Raw genomic sequence first — 19,522 nt, forward strand, 5'->3', positions numbered from 1 at the left:
CAGTGTATGTACAGTGAGGGCACAAGAAAAAATATCTGGTGCTGCAACTTGGCAGTACATGATGGAATGCTCAGCTTTTATGCTCTCCTGCAGGAAAATAGGTTGCTAACACTCAGTTTAGCTTTACGACCTGATGTTGTCTAGGGAATCATGCTAATGTTCTGGAATATGTTTTATGGAGAAAAGTGAGGGAAAAATAATAACAAGGATGGTATTTTAATTGTGCGATTCTTTTTCTTACCAGCAAGTACTGAAAGAAACAAAACAACAGGTGAATGTCTGGATGCTGGTCTTTATTACCTCAACCTCTGCCATGAAAGTAACTAAATTATGGTTCAACCATCCTTTGACTCACCGTATGAGGACGATGTTTTTCCGGGGAACCTCTTTGAGATCGCTGATGGAAGTTGTTTTCCCAGCAAAGCAGTAGTTGGGATTGTAGTCGGTCATAATGGTGGAAGTTCGTAGTTTGCTGAGCTTGTAATCAGGACTCTGCAGTTCCATCTGCATGGCCTGCAGCTCCTGGTGCTTGAGTCGGTACACTGCCAAAAACATTTTTAATAGCTTACTAATGACCAGCTATCGTATTTAAAAGAAGGAAGCATCAGCTATTATACGAAACCGACAGGTATCTTATTCAACTAATTTGTTGTGCTCCCCAAGGTGCTCAGACTGTATGAAAGCAAGCTAGCTTTCTTTAAGGAGAGGTGTAGCTTAGTTACTAACATAATGAAATATTAAAGAGTGTAAGATCTGTAGAGGGAGCAGTCAGATTCCCCAGTGCATCATTGGATGCTCTGATCCAGGTGTTAGGTTGAGGATGACATTCTATCCCCCAGATGGCCAGATGCTATGGCCAAGAAAGCACACTGACACCTCTACTTTCTCAGAAGTCTAAGGAAATTCAGCTCTTGCCAATTTTTACAGATGCACCATAGAAAACATCCTATCTGCTCGCATCACAGCTTGGTATGGCAACTGCTCCGCCCAGGACCACAAGAAATTGTAGCGATTTGTGAATGCAGCCCAGTCAATCATGCAAACCAGTCTCCCCTCCATTGACTCCATCGACACTTCCCACTGTCTCGGGAAAGCAGCCAACATAATCAAGGACCCCTCCCAGTCCAGTGATTCTCTCTTCTCCTCTCTCCCGTCAGGGAGAAAAGACAAAAGCTTGAAAGCCCATACCACCAGACTCAAGGATAGTTTCTATCCCGCTGTTATCAGACTCTTGGACGGTCCTCTCATACACGAAAGAAGAATTCTTGATCTCCCAATCTACCTCTTTGAGGCACTTTGTTTACTTGCACTGCACTTTCTCTGTAGCTGTAACACTTCATTCTGCATTCTGTTTCCTTTTTACTACCTCGATGTACTGATGTACGGCATGATCTGCCTGGATGGAATGCAAACAAATTTTGTTTTTCTTACTTGTACCTTGGTACATGTGACAATAATAAACCAATAAACTGACAATAAACCAATTAATTCCTCCTGGAATACATCTGACATCAGCGCACTGCCAAAACAATCCCTCGAGATAGGTTATTCTTAATCAAATTGGGACAAAAAGGACCTAAGGTTAGGGTTATTTTCGGGGTTGTACTGAATGAGGAAAGGGATCCTTCTGTATTTCAATACCAATTATATTCCAAAGACTGTACTCACCGATCATGATTCCCGAGAAGGCGAGCAGCAAGGCTGCTACCACAACCGACAACACAACCGAAAGCACAAGGGAAGATGGCAGGTGACTGTCCGGGGGCACTAAGCAAAAAGAAAGAGTACAAGAAAATAATCATCAAAGTAAGAAATCATTTGGACTGTATTCCTGTCTTGCTCGTATCCCAAATCCATTTTTGTAGTATGCATTGGCCTCTACCTATCATCACTAAGTTACACAGAGTGCTTCAGGTTACAGAGTTCTTCACCACCATCTTAACTACCTCTCAGCCAGCACATCTATAGCACATCCAATGGTTTAATTTAGAATGTGAGGTTAGATGTCCTGTAAAGTGCATCCTATAAATGGAAGATCTTTGGCCTGAAATACAAACAGTAAATACTGGAAATGCTCAGTAGGCCAGGCATCTGTGGTTCTTTGACCGGGAATTCCAACTGTCTCTCCTTCCATAGATGCTACCTGACCTGCTGAGTGTTTCCAGCATTTTCTGTTTTTACAGAATCCCCTCATTCAAATCATGAGATGCATAGATAGGGCAGACAGTCAGAGGTCAGAGCATGTTTCCTAGGGTGGAAATGTCAAATACTACAGGGCATAGCTTTAAGGTGAGAGCGGGAAAGTTTAAAGGAGATTTAGAGAGGCAGTTTTTGTTTACATAGGAAGTGGTAGGTGCCTGGAACGTGCTGCCAGCTGAAGGGTAGAAGCAGGGATGATAGCAGTGTTTAAGTGGCATTTAGACAGGCACATAAACAGGCAGGGAATGGAGAGATACGGACCATAAGCAGCCAGATGGGATTAGTTTGGATTGGCACCATGGTCGGCACAGATATCGTGGGCCGAAGGGCCTGTTCCTGTGCTGTTGTGTTCTATGTACCACTTGTGGTGAGAGAAATGGAAGTAATGATTGTGGCTGTTGTCCTTTCACTAATTCAAAACTTTAGTTCTCTCTTTACCTCCATAAATGCTGCCTGGCTTGCCGTAATTTCATAGGAACACCAAGAAATAGAAACAGGAGGAGACCATTTAGCCCTTCACGCTTGCTATGATATTCAACAAGATCATGGCTAATCGTTTACCTCATAGTTACTTTTCAGCACTTACAATCTCTGAGTTGAATATAATTCAACAATTGATCCTGCACAGCCTCCTAGGTAGAACATTCCAAAGATTCACTGCTCTCTAGGTAAAGAAGTTTCTTCTCATCCCAGCCTTGAATGGTCAACCCATTATTTTGAGACTCTGACCCATAGTTCTAGACACCTCAGCATTTATCAAGTCAAGTCCCTTAAGAAAAAAAATGTATGTTTCTTGAGATCACTGCTCATTTTTACACACTTTAGAGAACATAGGTTCAGTCTGCTTAATGAGTCCTCGTAGGGCAATCTACTATCTGTTGCACCCTTATCAGAGGTACATACTTCCTTGTGGAGAGAGACCAGGCCTGTGCAGAATAATTCAGGTAGGGCTTAGAAGGGTACTACATAACTGCAATAAGATGTCTTTATTGCTGTGGTCAAATTACTATTTGCCTTCCTAATTGCTTGTTGTACTCACAAGTTAACTTTCACTGATTTGTGTGCAAGGACATTGAAGACTCTCCGAATGTTAACACCTTTCAATCTCTCACCATTTAAAAAATATGCCACATTTCTAGTGTTTTTTTCCAGCCAAAATGGATGACCTCTCATTTTTCCACATTATATTCCACCTTCCATTTCCTCAGCCTTTTACTTGTCCATGTTCTTTTGATTCCTCTCTGCAACTTCCTCACAACCCATTCTGCCACCCAACTTTGCAACACTAACAAATGTGGATATATTACATTTGTTACACTTGGTCCCCTTATTCAAATCATTGATATAGATCGTGAACAGCTGAGGACCCAGCAGTGATCCCTGCAGCATCCCACTAGTCAGAGTTTTCCAACTAGGAAATGACCTGCTTATTTCTACTCTCCATTTTCTACCCACTGACCAAGTTTCAATGTGTGCCAACATATTACCCATGTTTTCTAAATCTGTTTACTAACCTCTTGTGTGGCACAGAATTGAAGGCCTTCTGAAAGTCCAAATACACCACATCTACTGATACCCCTTGTCTATCCTGTTGGTTACAACCTCAAAAACTCTTAATATGTTTTCTGTTTTTATTTCATGTTTCCAGCATCCACAGTATTATGCTTTTGTTCAGAGGCATGCCACAACATAAATTTGCATAATACCTCTCTTCCAGAAAATGAATTCAGCTGCTTTTGGCTATTGCTGCTAAGTATATGTTATTTAAAATAAATCTCCAGGGGGTTCAAAAACATGTCAAAACTGATACTCACAAATGCAGGTAACACTGTCTGAAGCCAGAATTTTTCCTGATTCGCACAAGCAGACAAGTTCTTCTTTGATATGGTCAAATATACAGTCATTATGTTCACAGTGGCTGCAATTTAAATGCAGCACAATTTCAACCTCCCCGTGGCTTTCTGTCACTGTGAGGAGAGAAAGGAACATGCACATAATAGAAACAAAGTGTGAGGAATAAAGATGAAATCAAAGAGATGAAGACAGCCCAAGTAACTGAGCAATGCAGAAAGGAACAGACAACCAAACAGTCAGACACAGAGACTGTGAAAGGCAAGGAGAAAGGGAAGAGAAGACAGCATGCAGATAGAGCCAAGGACAGTCTGCGCTGAAAATACATAACATGAAGTTAATGTCATATTTATTATGGAGAAAAAATACCTAAATTACACTGGGGTAGATTTTAGTTTTCACCATCTGGGCAGCATCTAGTGAAGCAAATGACTTCCTCAATACAGAGTCCATTTGATTTTCATTCTATTTATTTATTATGAGACACTTTTAGTCATGTGTGAGTGAAATTCATTACACCTGGAGCTTCTGATGATAACCTAGAGACTTCAGCTTAATTTTCCCAAATGACAATATTTTAATAGAAGCCAGAATGGGTAAATGGTGGTTTTAAAATGGAGCCTAGCAAAATATCTCATCCATTGTGTCTTGCAGCTGGTTATCAATAACATTCCATGATATAATACAGCTAGGATAGAACTGCCCACAAATTTCACATACCTGCCAGTGCTGGTGTGTACATTTCGCCAAGTGGACTAATGTAAGAAACACCACAGGCACCATCTTTTTCCGGATGATTACCCTCAGATGCATTTCCACCTGTTGTTAATCAAACATTGTTCAATACCACTTATCATCCTTCTATGTTAGTGTCATATAGTCACAGAGTTGTACAACACAGAAATTCTTAAAAGACATTAATTATTCTCTAAATTGAGTGTAAAATAAAAATATAATTTTTTTTATCTCCTTTACGTCTGGAAGACTTAAGAAATAAGTTATCATTAAGTAACTAAAACGTTTTAGGTAGTTTCTTGAGTAGATACCTGGAATAGTGTTAACCTGTTTGTACCAAGAAAGTGCCAGGTTTGATTCTCAATTTGTGTTGAGCTCTCCACTGGGGCAGTAGTAGATGAGGCTTCAGCAGAAAAACTTGGACATTCTTCCTATGTCCAACTGGTATGTATGCATTTAATAAGGACAGGCCATTCACAATATGAGTATCCCATGGTTCAATATTGTGTTGACATGTAGAGCCAGAGACCAGTTGAAGTTTGGTAGTACACTAATATAAATGCTGAAGATGCACAGTTATGTGCAGTATATACATGCTATATATGGCGTCCTGTACCATTAAGGAAACTGGCTCTTGAGAAATATTATTTGCTCTATGTAATGGATAACTCCTCTGCACAAGATAACATACTTACATGAATAGTAAAACAGACAGGTTGGAAAGATCTGGCACCATAACATTGTTATGCTTGTGCTTAGTGCTTGGTTGTGTGAGTTGCCTGGGAAAACATCGGCTGGCTGCTTCTTTCGTGAAATAGATTTGTCAAAGAAAGGTCTCCTTTGATGTAAGTAAGTGGGTGAGTCAGCAACAAGGAGGATCTGGGATAGGGATGAGTATAGATACAATGTTCTCCTTGCAGTCACATTAGTTTAAGTATAATTATGATCAAGCTGATAGACTTTTGGATGCAAAGAAATTCACGGAGATTGACAACTTCAATTTTTTTTAGCCTCTTATCTGCCTTAGGCCACCTTCAGCACACTACCTCTCCCATACCATGATATTTCTCCCACATACACTGCCACGGCAACAGTACATGTTTGAGAAGCGAATCTTGCTGTTTGTTATTGATCTCAAATATAAAAGGAAGAAGAACGGAATAAAAGAAACATGAACAAAATAAAGAAACTCAATATGTAGTTTCATTAAAGGAAGGTTAATGCATAAAATGAGACATAGGAATTGAAATATATTACCTCCGCTAGATCATTATTTGGCAGTCACTTATCTATTGGGCAGAGGACAGCCTTTGGCTCACAGATTGGCAGAATTACGGATATACCGTCTGCTGAAAGGACTTCTGCAACATGATACTGGCATTTTCCATGCAACGTCCTCAACTGTTTCTTCTCCTTGCCTTCTCAACCTGCTATTTACTCTCAAAGCATTCTTTGAGGACTCCATTTTGTCAGGTGGCAAAATGTAACATGGGTGCATTGCTTGGTCACACACTGACCCGCTGCCTCCATGTTCACGGTGTCAGCAACTGGGCTTTGCCAAGTAATTCTGTTACACAAACAACGTTTGTACAGCCTGACATATCCATGTGAATATTATTAGAATCCATAAGGACCACAGGCATGTTTATCCCCAAAAATGAGATCTAATTTAAGTTGCTACGTCCTCCTATAGTTATCCAACAGTCTCAATCATTCTTCAGGACTTGCAAGGCCAGATCCAAAATGGGTTGGGAGCGTACTCACAACTAGGTAAATAAAACTTATTCTGGGGAGAGACAATTTACTAACAAATAGCCAAGTGCCATAGCCAACAACTACACAATCAGTGATTAACATAGACCACTGATTCCAATAATCATAGGAGACTTTAATCTACCTGGAGACTAACAGTGATTAATTTCTGGAATGCAGTTAAAGTGGATTACTGGATCAGTATGTTGAGGAATCACTAAGGGGACAGGTTATTTTAAATTTAGTATTGTGCAATGAGAAAAGTTTAATTAACAATTTTGTTGTAAAGGGCCCTCTGGGAAAGAATGACCAGAAAAAATATAGAATTTTACATTAAGTTCAAAAGTGAGGTATTCATTCCGAAACCAGGGTTTTCAGTTTAAACAAAGGAAGATACAAGGTTGACTGAGGTGGGTTGGGAAATTACATGAAAGATATGACAGTAGACAGACAATGACCATCTTTTTAAAAAAAAGTACACGATTTGCAAAGACAAAATTGGAAATATGGTCACAGGAGAAATTAAAGATAGTATCAATTCTAAGGAAAAGGCAAATAAAGTTGCCAAAAAAAAAGTAAGACTGAGGATTGGGAGTATTTTAGAATTCAGTTAAGGAGGGGAAATAAATGAATAAAGAAAGGGAAAATAGAATATGTAAGTAATTTAGAAAGAAGCATGAGTTCAAGAGCTGCGAGGTAATGTTGCAGCTCTATAAAACTCTGGTTAGACCACACTTGGAGTATTGTGTTCAGTTCTGGTTGCCTCATTATAGGAAGGATGTGAAAGCTTTGGAGAGGGTGCAGAGATTTACCAGATGTTGCCTGGATTGCAGAACATGTTGTATGAGGATAGGTTGAGTGAGCTAGGGCTTTTCTCTTTGGAGCAAAGGAGGATGAGAGGTGACTTGATAGAGGTGTACAAGATAATAAGAGGCATAGATTGAGTGGATAGTCAGAGACTTTTTCCCAGGGCAAAAATGGCTAACACAAGATGGTATAATTTTAAGGTGATTGGCGTAAGGTATAGGGGGGATGTCAGAGGTAAGTTTTTTACACAGAGAGTGGTGGGTGCATGGAACTCACTGCTGGCAGAGGTGGTGGAGGCAGATACATTAGGGATATTTAAGAGACTCTTAGATAGGTACATGAATGATAGAAAAATGGAGGGCTAAGTGGGAGGGAAGGGCTAGATAGATCTTAGAGCAGGATCAAATATCGGCACAACATCGTGAGCCGAAGGGCCTGTACTGTACTGTAATGTTCAATGTCCCATGTAACACTTAGACCTTTTGGTATGCAAAGGAAAAGACCAGCAAGGGCAAACATGTGTCCTTTAGAGACAGAGGCAGGAGAATATATAATGGGGAAGAAGAAAATAGCAGAGGAATTAAACAAATGCTTTGTGTCTGCCTTCATGGAAGAAAAACCCAAACTTCCCTGAAATATTGGTGAACCAAGAGTTCAGTGAAAGCAAAGAAGTAAAATTAATTCACTTTAGTTAAGAAAAAACTATGGAGAAATTAAGGACCAAGACTCATAGAACTCAATGAAAATCTAATAAATCCCAAAGACATGGAGATTATGTCTCAGAAATTTGAAGAGATGGCTATGGAGGAAGTGATCCTCTGGTTATCATCTTCCAAAATTTGATCAATTCTTCTCTGGACTGGCTTCTGTACATTGGAGGGTGGCAAATATGATCCCATTATTTATTAGCCTGACAGTTGGGAAAATTCTGGAATACATAATAAATTATGTGATATTCAAAACACATTGTAAATAATACGATCTGAGCAAATCAACATGTATTATGAAAAGGAAATCATATTTGACTGATCTTTGGAGTTGTTTAAGTATGTATTTTAGTACAGTTTGTGAGGGGAACCAGTGGATGTGGTACATTTGGATTTCAATAAGTTCCCGCATATAGTCTCATAGCTCCAGTGACCTGGGTATGATTCTGATCTCAGGTGCCATTGTAGCAGAGATCCACATTCTCCCTGTAACCATATGCTTTGGTTTTCCTCCACATCCCTAAACTGTGCTGTTGGTACTGTACGGTTGCTACTGTAAATTACTTCTAGCGGACATGGCTGGTGGGAGAATTACAGAGAGTTAATAGACATGTGTTAGGGAATAGATTACAGGGAATCAACTGGGGAAATAGGATTGCTCTGAGAGCTGGGCTAGACTTGATGGACCAAATAGCCTCTTTCTATGTTGTATAGGAAAACCTGAAATATCAGAAAATTAAGGAGGATTGTAAATAAGGTTGGAACACATGGAACTGAGGATAATATACTAATGTGGATTGAGAGCTGGTTGACAGAAAACAACGAGTATGGGTAAATGGGTCCATCTTAGGGCATAACACTGTCACTCATGGGGTACCAGAGAGATCAGTGCTTGGGACATGGTTATTCACATCTATGTTTTATTTGCATAAACATAAATGTTAGATTTGCAGGTTTGCAATGAATGAGATAAAGTGAGATTGTGAGGAAGGATGGGGATGCAAAGTGGCTTTGAAAGGATCTAGACAAGCTGAAAGAGTTGGAGAGAGATTAAGAAATCTGACGGTCAACAGGACCTGGGTCGCACTTGTACATAAATCAGTGAAAGCTAACGTGCAGGTGCAGCAGGCAATTAGGAAGGCGAAATAGTACATTGGCCTTTATTGCAAGAGGATTTGGGTTACAAAACGTGAAAACCTCTTTCTACAATTATATAGGACCTTGATGAGATCACAGCTGAAGAATACACCAGCCCTGCTTTCTGTGATGACAGGTCTGCCATATGAGAGGATTGAATAGACTTGGCCTATGTTCTCTAGGGAACAATGAGAGATAACCTCAATTGAAACACAAGAATTCTTGTAAAGTTAGATATGGGAGAATATTCACCAAGGCAAAGGAATCTAAAACTAGAAGGTCACAATTTCAGAATATGGGGCAGGCCTTTTAGGTCTTGAAAAGAGGAGAAATTTCTTTACCTCAAAGGGAAGTGAATCGTCTACCTTCAGAGAGCTGTGGAAGCTTTGTCACTTACTGCAATACAAGCCAGATATAATTTCTTTTCTAGACATTAGAGGAAAAGATGAATGTGGAGATAAGACAGGAAAATGGTGCTGAGGTGGAAGATCAGCTACGAAAGGCAGGGCAGGCTTAAGAGACCAAATAGCCTACTCTTGCTCCTATTTCTTATGTTCTTATATTTATGTTGCCTGCTTCTCTCTCTGCAGATGCTGCCCGACCTGTTGAGTATATCTGGCATTTCTGTTCTTAGCTCACATTCCCAACATGCTCAGAATTTGACTTTGGTCCTGGTTCTGTATACACATCTGCACATCTGTCAAATGCAAGTGTATTTACACAGGTCACACATTGTCACTTGCCTATATAGCCTCCACCACCTCCTCCTGCTGTGCAAGCTCCACCTCCTCCTCCAAAGCCTCCTCTTGTTATCCAGCCCCATTTCTTAATGGCCTGTGGACAGGATTGTCCACCTTCACCACCTTCAGTCAGAGATTTGCCCGACCACATTGGGATAGTGAAATCACTCCAACCTCCACCACCTCCTGTAAAAATAAAAGCGAGATTATAAAGCCAGGAAAACTAATGGAATCTAAATGGCACTTGCACGATTTGTTCTCAATTCAAATTGACTATTCAATATCAATTGAGTCTCGCTATTTCTGGAATAGTCATTATCTTATTGAAAATAGCTTGGTTTCAGCCTGTGTGTGTGGAACTTACGTGTGAACTGACTGCCACATTTGTCTACAAAATAACTGATAACAGTTTAAAAATTACTCATCGATCACAAAATGCTTTGATGTCTGGGAAGTTAAATATCACAATATAAATGAAGACAATTAAGTCCTAGGCTCAAAAAAAGCCACTGCTGACTGATTTATGCAGGATAACAATAAGTGCAATTGACATACCTAGGGACTCTGAGGCTTTGACCCATAGTCTCTGCCAATTTATGAAGCATACTGAGGCTCCAGGGAATTGCAGGTGAATTCCAGGTCCAGAGCCCATCTTGCCTTCACCTAACCTCTCTTTGTATCATAGGTAGAACACCCCCAAGACACTGGATGGTGCTGGTACAGAAAGCCATCACACAGCATGACCTCAAATACATAGGCCATGCTTTGTCAGTACAAAAGGAAAGTGCAATGTAAATGTGAGTTGTGGGTGTTTAGCTGCAGCCTGTCATGTGAAAGGTTTCAGGGTCAGTTAAATGTGAACTTTTTCCAGGTATTACAATTATTTCTTAAAGAGGAATTGATAACTTCAGATCCCATTCTTGCTAAATGGCCTTTTGGACACAGATCATGAGAACAATGGTGAGGACAGGACTGTTTTCAATGTTCTTTAACACTTTTTTTAACCTGATGCACTGTGAAGTGGTAGTTGGAAGATGGACAGTGCCATTGTGCCTGTGACCCACTTGCATGTTGCTTCTCTTTGCTTCTTTATTCTTCTGTAGACCCAACAAGGAAATGCCTAGCCTCCATTCAACCTCTGACCTCTATCTTGCAGTAATCACTACATGGGAACTCACTGGTGGAAATTAATATAAAGAGTATTCTTAATAAATTTGTTACAATAATGTGAAGAACTATAATTCAATCAATAAATTGTTTAGTATTTCAAGTTTCACTTGGTCTCTTTGACATTTGTTAAAATGAATAGGCATTGCACAATCCATTTAACGGCTGACTGATCATGATGAAGCTTTTAATGTCCTAACTACAAGTGATGCACTCATGCTGATGATGAACCAGGCCTTCCTTACACACTTCAGAATGGATAAGGTACGGCTTTTACTAACTATGTCATGTGAAACACTTTGCTGTAAGTTGTTTTTAAGTGCCACATTCATAATAGAACACACTTCAGCAAAAATAGAGTTACTATAGTGGGATGATAAGTGTGGTATTAAATGTTAGGCTGAGGCAGTTTAAGAAACAGAGTAAGAAAGGGAATCCTGGCTGCAAAAGAATTATAATGAGCCAGATAACAATAGAAAATGCTCTTACAATAAGTGTCAACATTGTCACTGGATTTTCAGTAAGGTGAAATCAGATTTGCATAAGTGCTAGTTACAGGTCTGTCACTAAAGCTGATATCATGACAGTAAGCACTTTGAGGCTTTGGACTAAGAATATATTTGAAAAAATGTGTAACACTACATTTAAATTAAGTCCAATTTTAACAATAGCACATTTGTTAAATATGCTATCTTTGATGTGTTAACACATGGTTGCGTTTAGCGCTAATATCTATTCAGGTCCCCTGCAAAAATACTGCAGGGTTGGCCAAAATCCTGTTTTAATTACATTCAGGTGATTTACATACAGAAACAAAGCCTGTTTTATTCCATGAGCCCACCCAATCTCATATATCTGCCGACGCTTTGGCTGTGCAACATTCAGAGAAGGACATCAGTTGTTAAATGCACACCCTGCATGGCTGCCATACAGCAGCACCAGATATGTTTACTGCCTTGGAGGAGACAGAGTCAGTAGGGAAGAAGGGGTCAGTTCCAAAAATGAAAGGGAAGTGGATACATACCAAGAGGAAGGAGCAGAGAGCAGGTGAGAACAGGAGACACGCCAGGCCCACCTGAACTAGCGCCTGGCAGGAATCTCCTCCAGGATTGAGAATCCTGCTCATTATGGAGCAATGTTGAAAGAAAGTTTATTACCTCAAAAGATGATCTGCACAGCACTGTTTACACCTGCAGAATGTAAACCCTCACAGAAAATGTATTTTAAGTGACGGTCTGAGTTCTTTAAGCAATTTGTCACTCAACAAGAAATTCAGAGATGTTGCATTCAGCCATTAAAGTATTTGGAGCACTGCTTCATTCATTTAATACAGGTAAGCACTTTGAGGCATTGGACAGCAGAATGTGATGGAATATTCTGCTTCACATAAGCTCCCCTAGCTGGTTATTTGTATATTATATCCGTGTTAAGGATTGTAGTGTGGAACATTTTGTTTGCATTGGGGACTCATGAAAATCAGGATGACCCTCATATCATGAGCAGTTTAGTGCCTGCATGCTTCACTGAACTGGAAGATGACATAGAACAGGGACATCCCTTTGACAGTCACCTTTTATCTGCTCCTGATACTCCCCACGCACTCCCTCCTGGTACTCAACCTTTCCTTCCTCCAGCTGTCTTTGCTGCCTTTGAACAACAGGTTGTGTAGCATACAGCAGGCGATATTGAAATCGCCACATCTCCTTGGTGTACACTGAAGGTGTCCCTGAACTGATGCAGGCAACAAATTCTCACCTTTGAGAGACATGGCATTTTCCACTATTGTCTGGCCTCAGAAGCTGTGGTTGGAGAGTATATTGGGATCAGTAGTCAGGAAAGTATAGGATAGTCCTTGACTCCCAGCATTCATTTGTCTGAGCACAACTGACCAATTAAAATGTTCAGGAGAGCAGAAAACCTCAGATTGTGCTTGCTGGAAACATGGCACTCACAATAGAAATTCTTCTCACGATCCACAATGACCTGCACTTTGATGTCGTGGCAACCTTTCTTGTCTTAAAAAGATTGGGTTATTAAGGGGAGGTCTTATGGACACAGGATGTCTTATGTGTCAACGTCTACATGTACACATGGAAACCAGTAATGCTGACCAATCCTTGAGATGTCATCTGTTCCCTACTGAAGTTAAAGCAGGTGAAATCATTTCTTTGTGAATGCAGTGCCTGGCTGACCTCCCTGCTGAAGCAGAGAGCAGCGAACTGGAGGATATGGTGGTCTGCTGTGACCAGTTTGAAAGATCCTTGCGGTACAAAACAGTTAGTCAGTTGGTCTTACCTTGACCTGTATGGGGAGAGCAAGCCAGGCACAAGAGTGTGGCCAAAGGCCTTCCTGCAGAATGTCACACAGCTCAGTGATGATTACCTCGGAAAACCCAAGCCTGTGAATATATTCTTCATCAGAGAGGCCCAAGTAGGAGATGATAGTTCTAGAGAGCCTGTGAAAATAGTCTCATTGCTGATGGGCACCTTTTGCCTCCTACCCCAAGTTGCCTGACCCACCTCGTGGCCAATCATTGTCACAATTATACCTCCCGTAATGGACTGTTGCCATTGGTGTCATCACTGATGAGCACCTCAGCATCTGAGTGTTAGAACAAGCACATCCTGATATCTTTATCTCACTCTGAGGACTTTTCAAAGCATTTGAACTCAGTATCCCTTTAGACAATGAATAATGTAACAAAGTGACATGATGTACATCTGGTTCAGTGAGACCACTCAGTGATAGTTGCAGTGTGAAGTTTTGGTTCCAATTTATCTCAGTATGGATGGAAACATGTGTTACACAAATAAAATTATTTGTTTGTGTGGCGGTCACCAGGTAAACACCAGATGCTGGCAGGAATAGTGTACATGATGCTCAGTCCAATTTCACACCTGGCATAATTTCACCAGGAAATGATCTCAAGAATTATTTATCCTGGATAGAATTGGAAGCTGGATTGTGTGGTTCATTTTCTAGGTCATCCTTTATAAATATTGACATTATAGAATAACTATCATAACTGCAGATTTATCTCTAAAACTATAATAAGTGTGCCAAGGACAATAGTTCTAATTTATTCATGTTCTTCACCAGGCTTGTTTTTTTTTGCAATTTAATGACTTCTCCTTCTTTAAGAGTCTGGCATATGGTTCCAAAGGTGCTGGCAGTTCTGGGTACATTACTGTAACTGGCCACTCTTCAAAATATAAGTGATGGGATGTACTTTCCCAGAGTTCCTCCAATTTCATGCTAATATTCCCAGGGTTTCTACAGATCCATCTTATGGTGGTGATGGGCAGGGTGGTGATGATGGGGTTCCACTGACTTGGTTAACATTTAACTCACAAAGACCACCACCAAAAGCAGATTATCTAGTCCTTGTTGTAAAGGAGTACAAATTTGCCAATAAAAATATAGAACCATAGAACACGACAGCACAGAAAACAGGCCATTCGGGCCCTTCTAGTCTTGTGCCAAAACTTTATTCCGCTAGTCCCCATTTACCTGCACCCAGTGCATAACCCTCCAGACCTCTCCCGTCCATGTATCTATCCAATTTATTCTTAAACTTAAGAGTGAGCCCGCATTTATTACATCAGATGGCAGCCCGTTCCACACTTTCAACCACTCTCTGAGTGAAGAAGTACCCCCTAATGTGCCCCCTAAACCTTTCCCCCTTTCACCCTAAACCATGTCCTCTTGTACTTATCTCTCCTAACCTAGGTGGAAAGAGCCTACTCGCATTATCTCTCTCTATATCCCTCATAATTTTGTAAACCTCTATCAAATCTCCCCTCATTCTTCTGCGCTCCAAGGAATAAAATCCTAACCTGTTCAATCTTTCCCTGTAACTCAACTCCTGAAGACCCGGCAACATTCTAGTAAATGTTCTTTGCACTCTTTCAATCTTACTGATAATCCTTCCTATAGTTAGGTGACCAGAACTGCACACAATACTGCAAATTTGGCCTCACCGATGTCTTATACAACCTCACCATAACATCCCAACTCCTATACTCAATACTTTGATTTATGAATGCCAGGATGCCAAAAGCCTTTTTTACAACTCTGTCTACCTGTGATGCCACTTTCAGGGAATTATGTATCTGATCTCCCAGATCTCTTTGTTCCTCCACACTCCTTAGTGCCCTACCATTTACTGTGAATGTCCTACCTTGATTTGTCCTTCCAAAATGCAACACCTCATACTTGTCTGCATTAAATTCCATCTGCCATTTTCTGGACCATTTTTTCCAGTTGGTTCAGATCCCTCTGCAAGCTTTGAAAGCCTTCCTCACTGTCCACTACGCCTCCAATCTTAGTGTCATCAGCAAACTTGCTGATCCAATTTACCACATTATCATCTAGATCATTGATATAGACAACAAACAACAATGGCCCCAGCACCGATCCCTGAGGCACACACTAGTCACAGGCCTCCAGTCTGAGAAACAATCATCCACTACCACTCTCTGTCTTCTCCCACACAGCCAATTTCGAATCCAGTTTACAACCTTTCCATGGATACCTAGTGACTGAACCTTATGAACTAACCTCCCATGTGGGGACCTTGTCAAAGGCCTTACTAAAAGTCCATGTAGACAACATCCACATCCTTTCCTTCATCTACTTTCTTGGTTACCTCCTCGAAAAACTCTACAAGGTTCCTTAAACACGATCTACCACTCACAAAGCCATTCTGACTATCCTTAATCAGCCCTTGGCTTTCGAAATATTTTATACCCAATCTCTCAGATCACCTTCCAATCATTTACCTACTATTGATGTCAGGCTCACCGGCCTGTAATTACCTGGTTCACTTTAGAGCCTTTTTTAAACAACAGAACAACATGAGCTACCCTCCAGTCCTCTGGCACCGCACCCATGGCTAAGGACATTTTAAATATATCTGCCAGGGCCCCTGCAATTTCTACACTAGTCTCCTCTCAAGGTCGAGGAAATAACTTGTCAGGCCTGGGGGATTTATCTACCTCTATTCGCTGTAAGGCAGCAAGCACCTCCTCCTCTTTAATCTCTATATGTTCCATAACACTACTGCTTGTTTCCCTTCCTTCCATATACACTATGCCAGGTTCCTGAGTAATGTCAGACAGCATCTATAGAAGGAGAAACTGACAATATTTTACGTCAATGATTTTTGATCATATCTCAAAATGTTAACTCTGTTTCTACAGATGCTACCTGACCTGCTGAGCATTTCTAGAAATTTGTGCTTTTATTTCAGATTCAATTACTAAATTAGCTGCTATATTTCCTTATAAGACTGACTAAACTTAAAAAATGTGATATATTTATTCTTTTTTGAGATGTGCATGTTGATCTGTTAACATTTATTGCCATTTCTCATTGCCTATGATTCGTCTTTGTGAATCTCTGCAGCATTTGAAGATGCTCACCAGAGGAGAAAGGAGGCATTGACTTGGAAATGTCCATGTATTTATCTAAAAGGCAAAGCACAAAGAGTCAAAGCTTCTTCAGGAGACAGTGACTGTTGGACTCAGAATTTGCAGTTTGTGGCAAAGCCTGCTGGTAATCTCGAAGAACCTCAACAAAAAGATCTGACAGTCTTTATGATGAGATCTTTACTCTTGATGCTCTTATTCTTCTCATCTTATTCAAAAAAGGAAGTAGGGATTGTCCAGGGAATTATAGACCAGTGAGCCTTACATCTGTGCTGGGCAAGCTGTTGGAAAGGATTCTTAGAGATAGGATCTATGGACATTTAGAGAATCATGGTCTGATCAGGGACAGCCAGCATGGCTTTGTGAAGTGCAGATCATGTCTCACAAGCATGATAGGGTTCTTTGAGGAGGTGACCAGGAAGACTGATGAGGTTAGTGCAGTAGATGTAGTCTACATGGATTTTAGTAAGGCATTTGACAAGGTTCCACATGGTAGGCTTCTTCAGAAGGTCATAGGGCATGGGATCCAGGGAGGCTTGGCCATGTGTATTCAGAATTGGCTTGCCTGCAGAAAGCAGAGGGTTGTGGTGGAGGGAGTGCATTCAGATTGGAGGGCTGTGACTAGTGGTGTCCCATAAGGATCAGTTCTGGGACCTCTGTTTTTCATAATTCTTATTAATGACTCAGATGAGGGGGTAGAAGGGTGGATTGGCAAGTTTGCAGATGACACAAAGGTTGGTGGTGTTGTGGATAGTGTGGAGGGCTGTCGAAGCTTACAGAGGGATATTGATAGGATGCAGAGCTGGGCTGACAAGTGGCAGATGGAGTTCAATCCGGAGAAGTGTGAGGTGGTACACTTTGCAAGGACAAACTCCAAGGCGGAGTACAAAGTTAATGGCAGGATTCTGGGTAGTGTGGAGGAGCAGAGGGATCTGGGGGTTCATATCTACAGATCCCTGAAAGTTGCCTCACAGGTGGATAGGGTAGTTAAGAAAGCTTATGGAATGTTAGCTTTCATAAGTCGTGGAATCGAGTTTAAGAGCCGTGAGGTAATGATGCAGCTTTACAAAACTCTGGTTAGACCACACTTAGAGTACTGTGTTCAGTCTGGTCGCCTCATTATAGGAAGGATGTGGAAGTGTTGGGAAGGGGGCAGAGGAGATTTACCAGGATGCTGCCTGGTTTAGAGAGTCTGCATTATGACAGACTAAGGGAGCTAGGGCTTTACTCTTTGGAGAGAAGGAGGATGAGAGGAGACATGACAGAGGTATACAAAATATTAAGAGGAATAGATAGAGTGGACAGCCAGCGCCTCTTTCCCAGGGCACCAATGCTCAATACAAGAGGGAATGGCTTTAAAGTAATGGGCGGGAAATTCAAGGGAGATATCAGAGGGAGGTTTTTTACCCAGAGAGTGGGTGGGGCATGGAATGCGCTGCCTGGGGTGGTGGTGGAGGCAGGTACATTGGTCAAATTCAAGAGATTACTAGATAAGCATATGGAGGAATTTAAAATAGAGGGATAGGTGGGAGGAAGGGGTTAGATAGTCTTAGGAAGGATTAAAGGTCAGCACAACATTGTGGGCCCAAGGGCCTGTATTGTGTTGTACTATTCTATGATTCAACTCTAATAAGTAGAGAACCAACCTGTTTAACCATTTCCTCATAGGACAACCCCTCCATACCCAGGATCATCCTAGTGAACCTTCTCTGAAATGCATTGTATGAAGTAATACCTTTCTTTAGGGTGATCAGAATTGTTACAGTACTCACTAGTGCCTTGCATAATTGCAGTAAGACTTCCCTACTTTTATAGCTCAACTCCCTTGAACGAAGGTCCAACTTTCTATTTGCTTCCAAATTACCTGCTGCACATTTTTCTCCATTGAAATGATACTCTGTTCTTTTATTCTTCCTTGCAAAATGAACAACTTCAAATGTTCCTACCTTAAACTCCATTTGCCAGCTGTTTTCCCACTCACCTAACCTATCAATCTCTCTCTGTAAACTGTACCTTCCTCACGACTTCCCTTCCCATCTATTTTTGTGGTCATTCGCAAATCTGGATACTGTGCATTGCCTTCCTTCTTCCAAGTCATTAATATACATTGTAAACAGTAGTCCCAGTGATGATCCTTGTGGTAGCCACAAGTTGCATACCTGAAAGTGACCCCCTTATCCCTATCACTCTTTCCTGCCTATTCATCAATCCTCTATCCAGGTCAAATGTGTAACCTTTCAACTACATTGACTCCTGTGGCTGAATTTTTTGTGAACACCTTCTGGAAGTCCAAACATCACATATCTACTGGTTCTTCTTTATCCCTTCCAGTTGAGACTTCCTCAAAAAATTCCATTGAACTTGTCAGCCTCAATTTCCCCTTCATGAAGTTGTGTTGACACCACTTGATTAGTTAGATTACAATTTTCCAAATGTGCAGCCAGTACCTAATAATCCATTTTAAAATGTTTCCATATTGGTTAGATGAGATACCTGCTGTTTTGCCTCCCTCCTTTCTTGGGTAGGGGTGAGACATTAGCAATTTTCCAATCCTCTGACACTTCTGCAGAATCTCAGTGTTTTTGGAAGACTATAACTGATGCAAACACATAGTACCAACTCATATAAGGATCCTAGGATGCAAGTTAACAAGGACAAGGGACATATCATCCTTTAGCCCCTTAAGTTTACCTAATAACAATTCTCTAGTGATGGTGATTTGTTCCTCCCCAGTACTCATGGGACGTTTGTAGTATCTTCCGCCAAGAAGACAGATGCAAAATATCTGTTTAACTTCTTTTCCATTTCCTTGCTCCCCATAACTATTTTCTCACCTTCATTTTCTAATGGGTTGAAGTTCACTTGGGCTTCTCTTCTTCTTTATCTACTTACTGTCCATGTTCATATTCCTCACTAAATTTCCTTTATTCTTTGTTTTCTCTCTCTTTATTGTCACCTTTGTGCCATTAATTCATCTACCCCCCCCCCCCCCACACCA

General features: G+C 40.9%; 1 protein-coding gene across 1 annotated transcript in view; it reads right to left on the reverse strand.

Moving 5' to 3' along the window:
- Positions 1-19,522, reverse strand: part of LOC127568015 (ALK tyrosine kinase receptor-like) — a 257,341-nt gene that overhangs the window by 63,537 nt on the left and 174,282 nt on the right. The window contains exons 7-11 of the mRNA XM_052011262.1: positions 9,932-10,114; positions 4,771-4,869; positions 4,014-4,166; positions 1,669-1,767; positions 356-542 (exon numbers count right to left, since the gene is read on the reverse strand). Of these exons, the coding sequence (XP_051867222.1) occupies positions 356-542; positions 1,669-1,767; positions 4,014-4,166; positions 4,771-4,869; positions 9,932-10,114 (721 nt within the window). The remainder of the gene's footprint in view (positions 1-355; positions 543-1,668; positions 1,768-4,013; positions 4,167-4,770; positions 4,870-9,931; positions 10,115-19,522) is intronic.

Source organism: Pristis pectinata, chromosome 3, assembly GCF_009764475.1.
Source record: "Pristis pectinata isolate sPriPec2 chromosome 3, sPriPec2.1.pri, whole genome shotgun sequence".
Lineage (NCBI taxonomy): Eukaryota > Metazoa > Chordata > Chondrichthyes > Rhinopristiformes > Pristidae > Pristis > Pristis pectinata.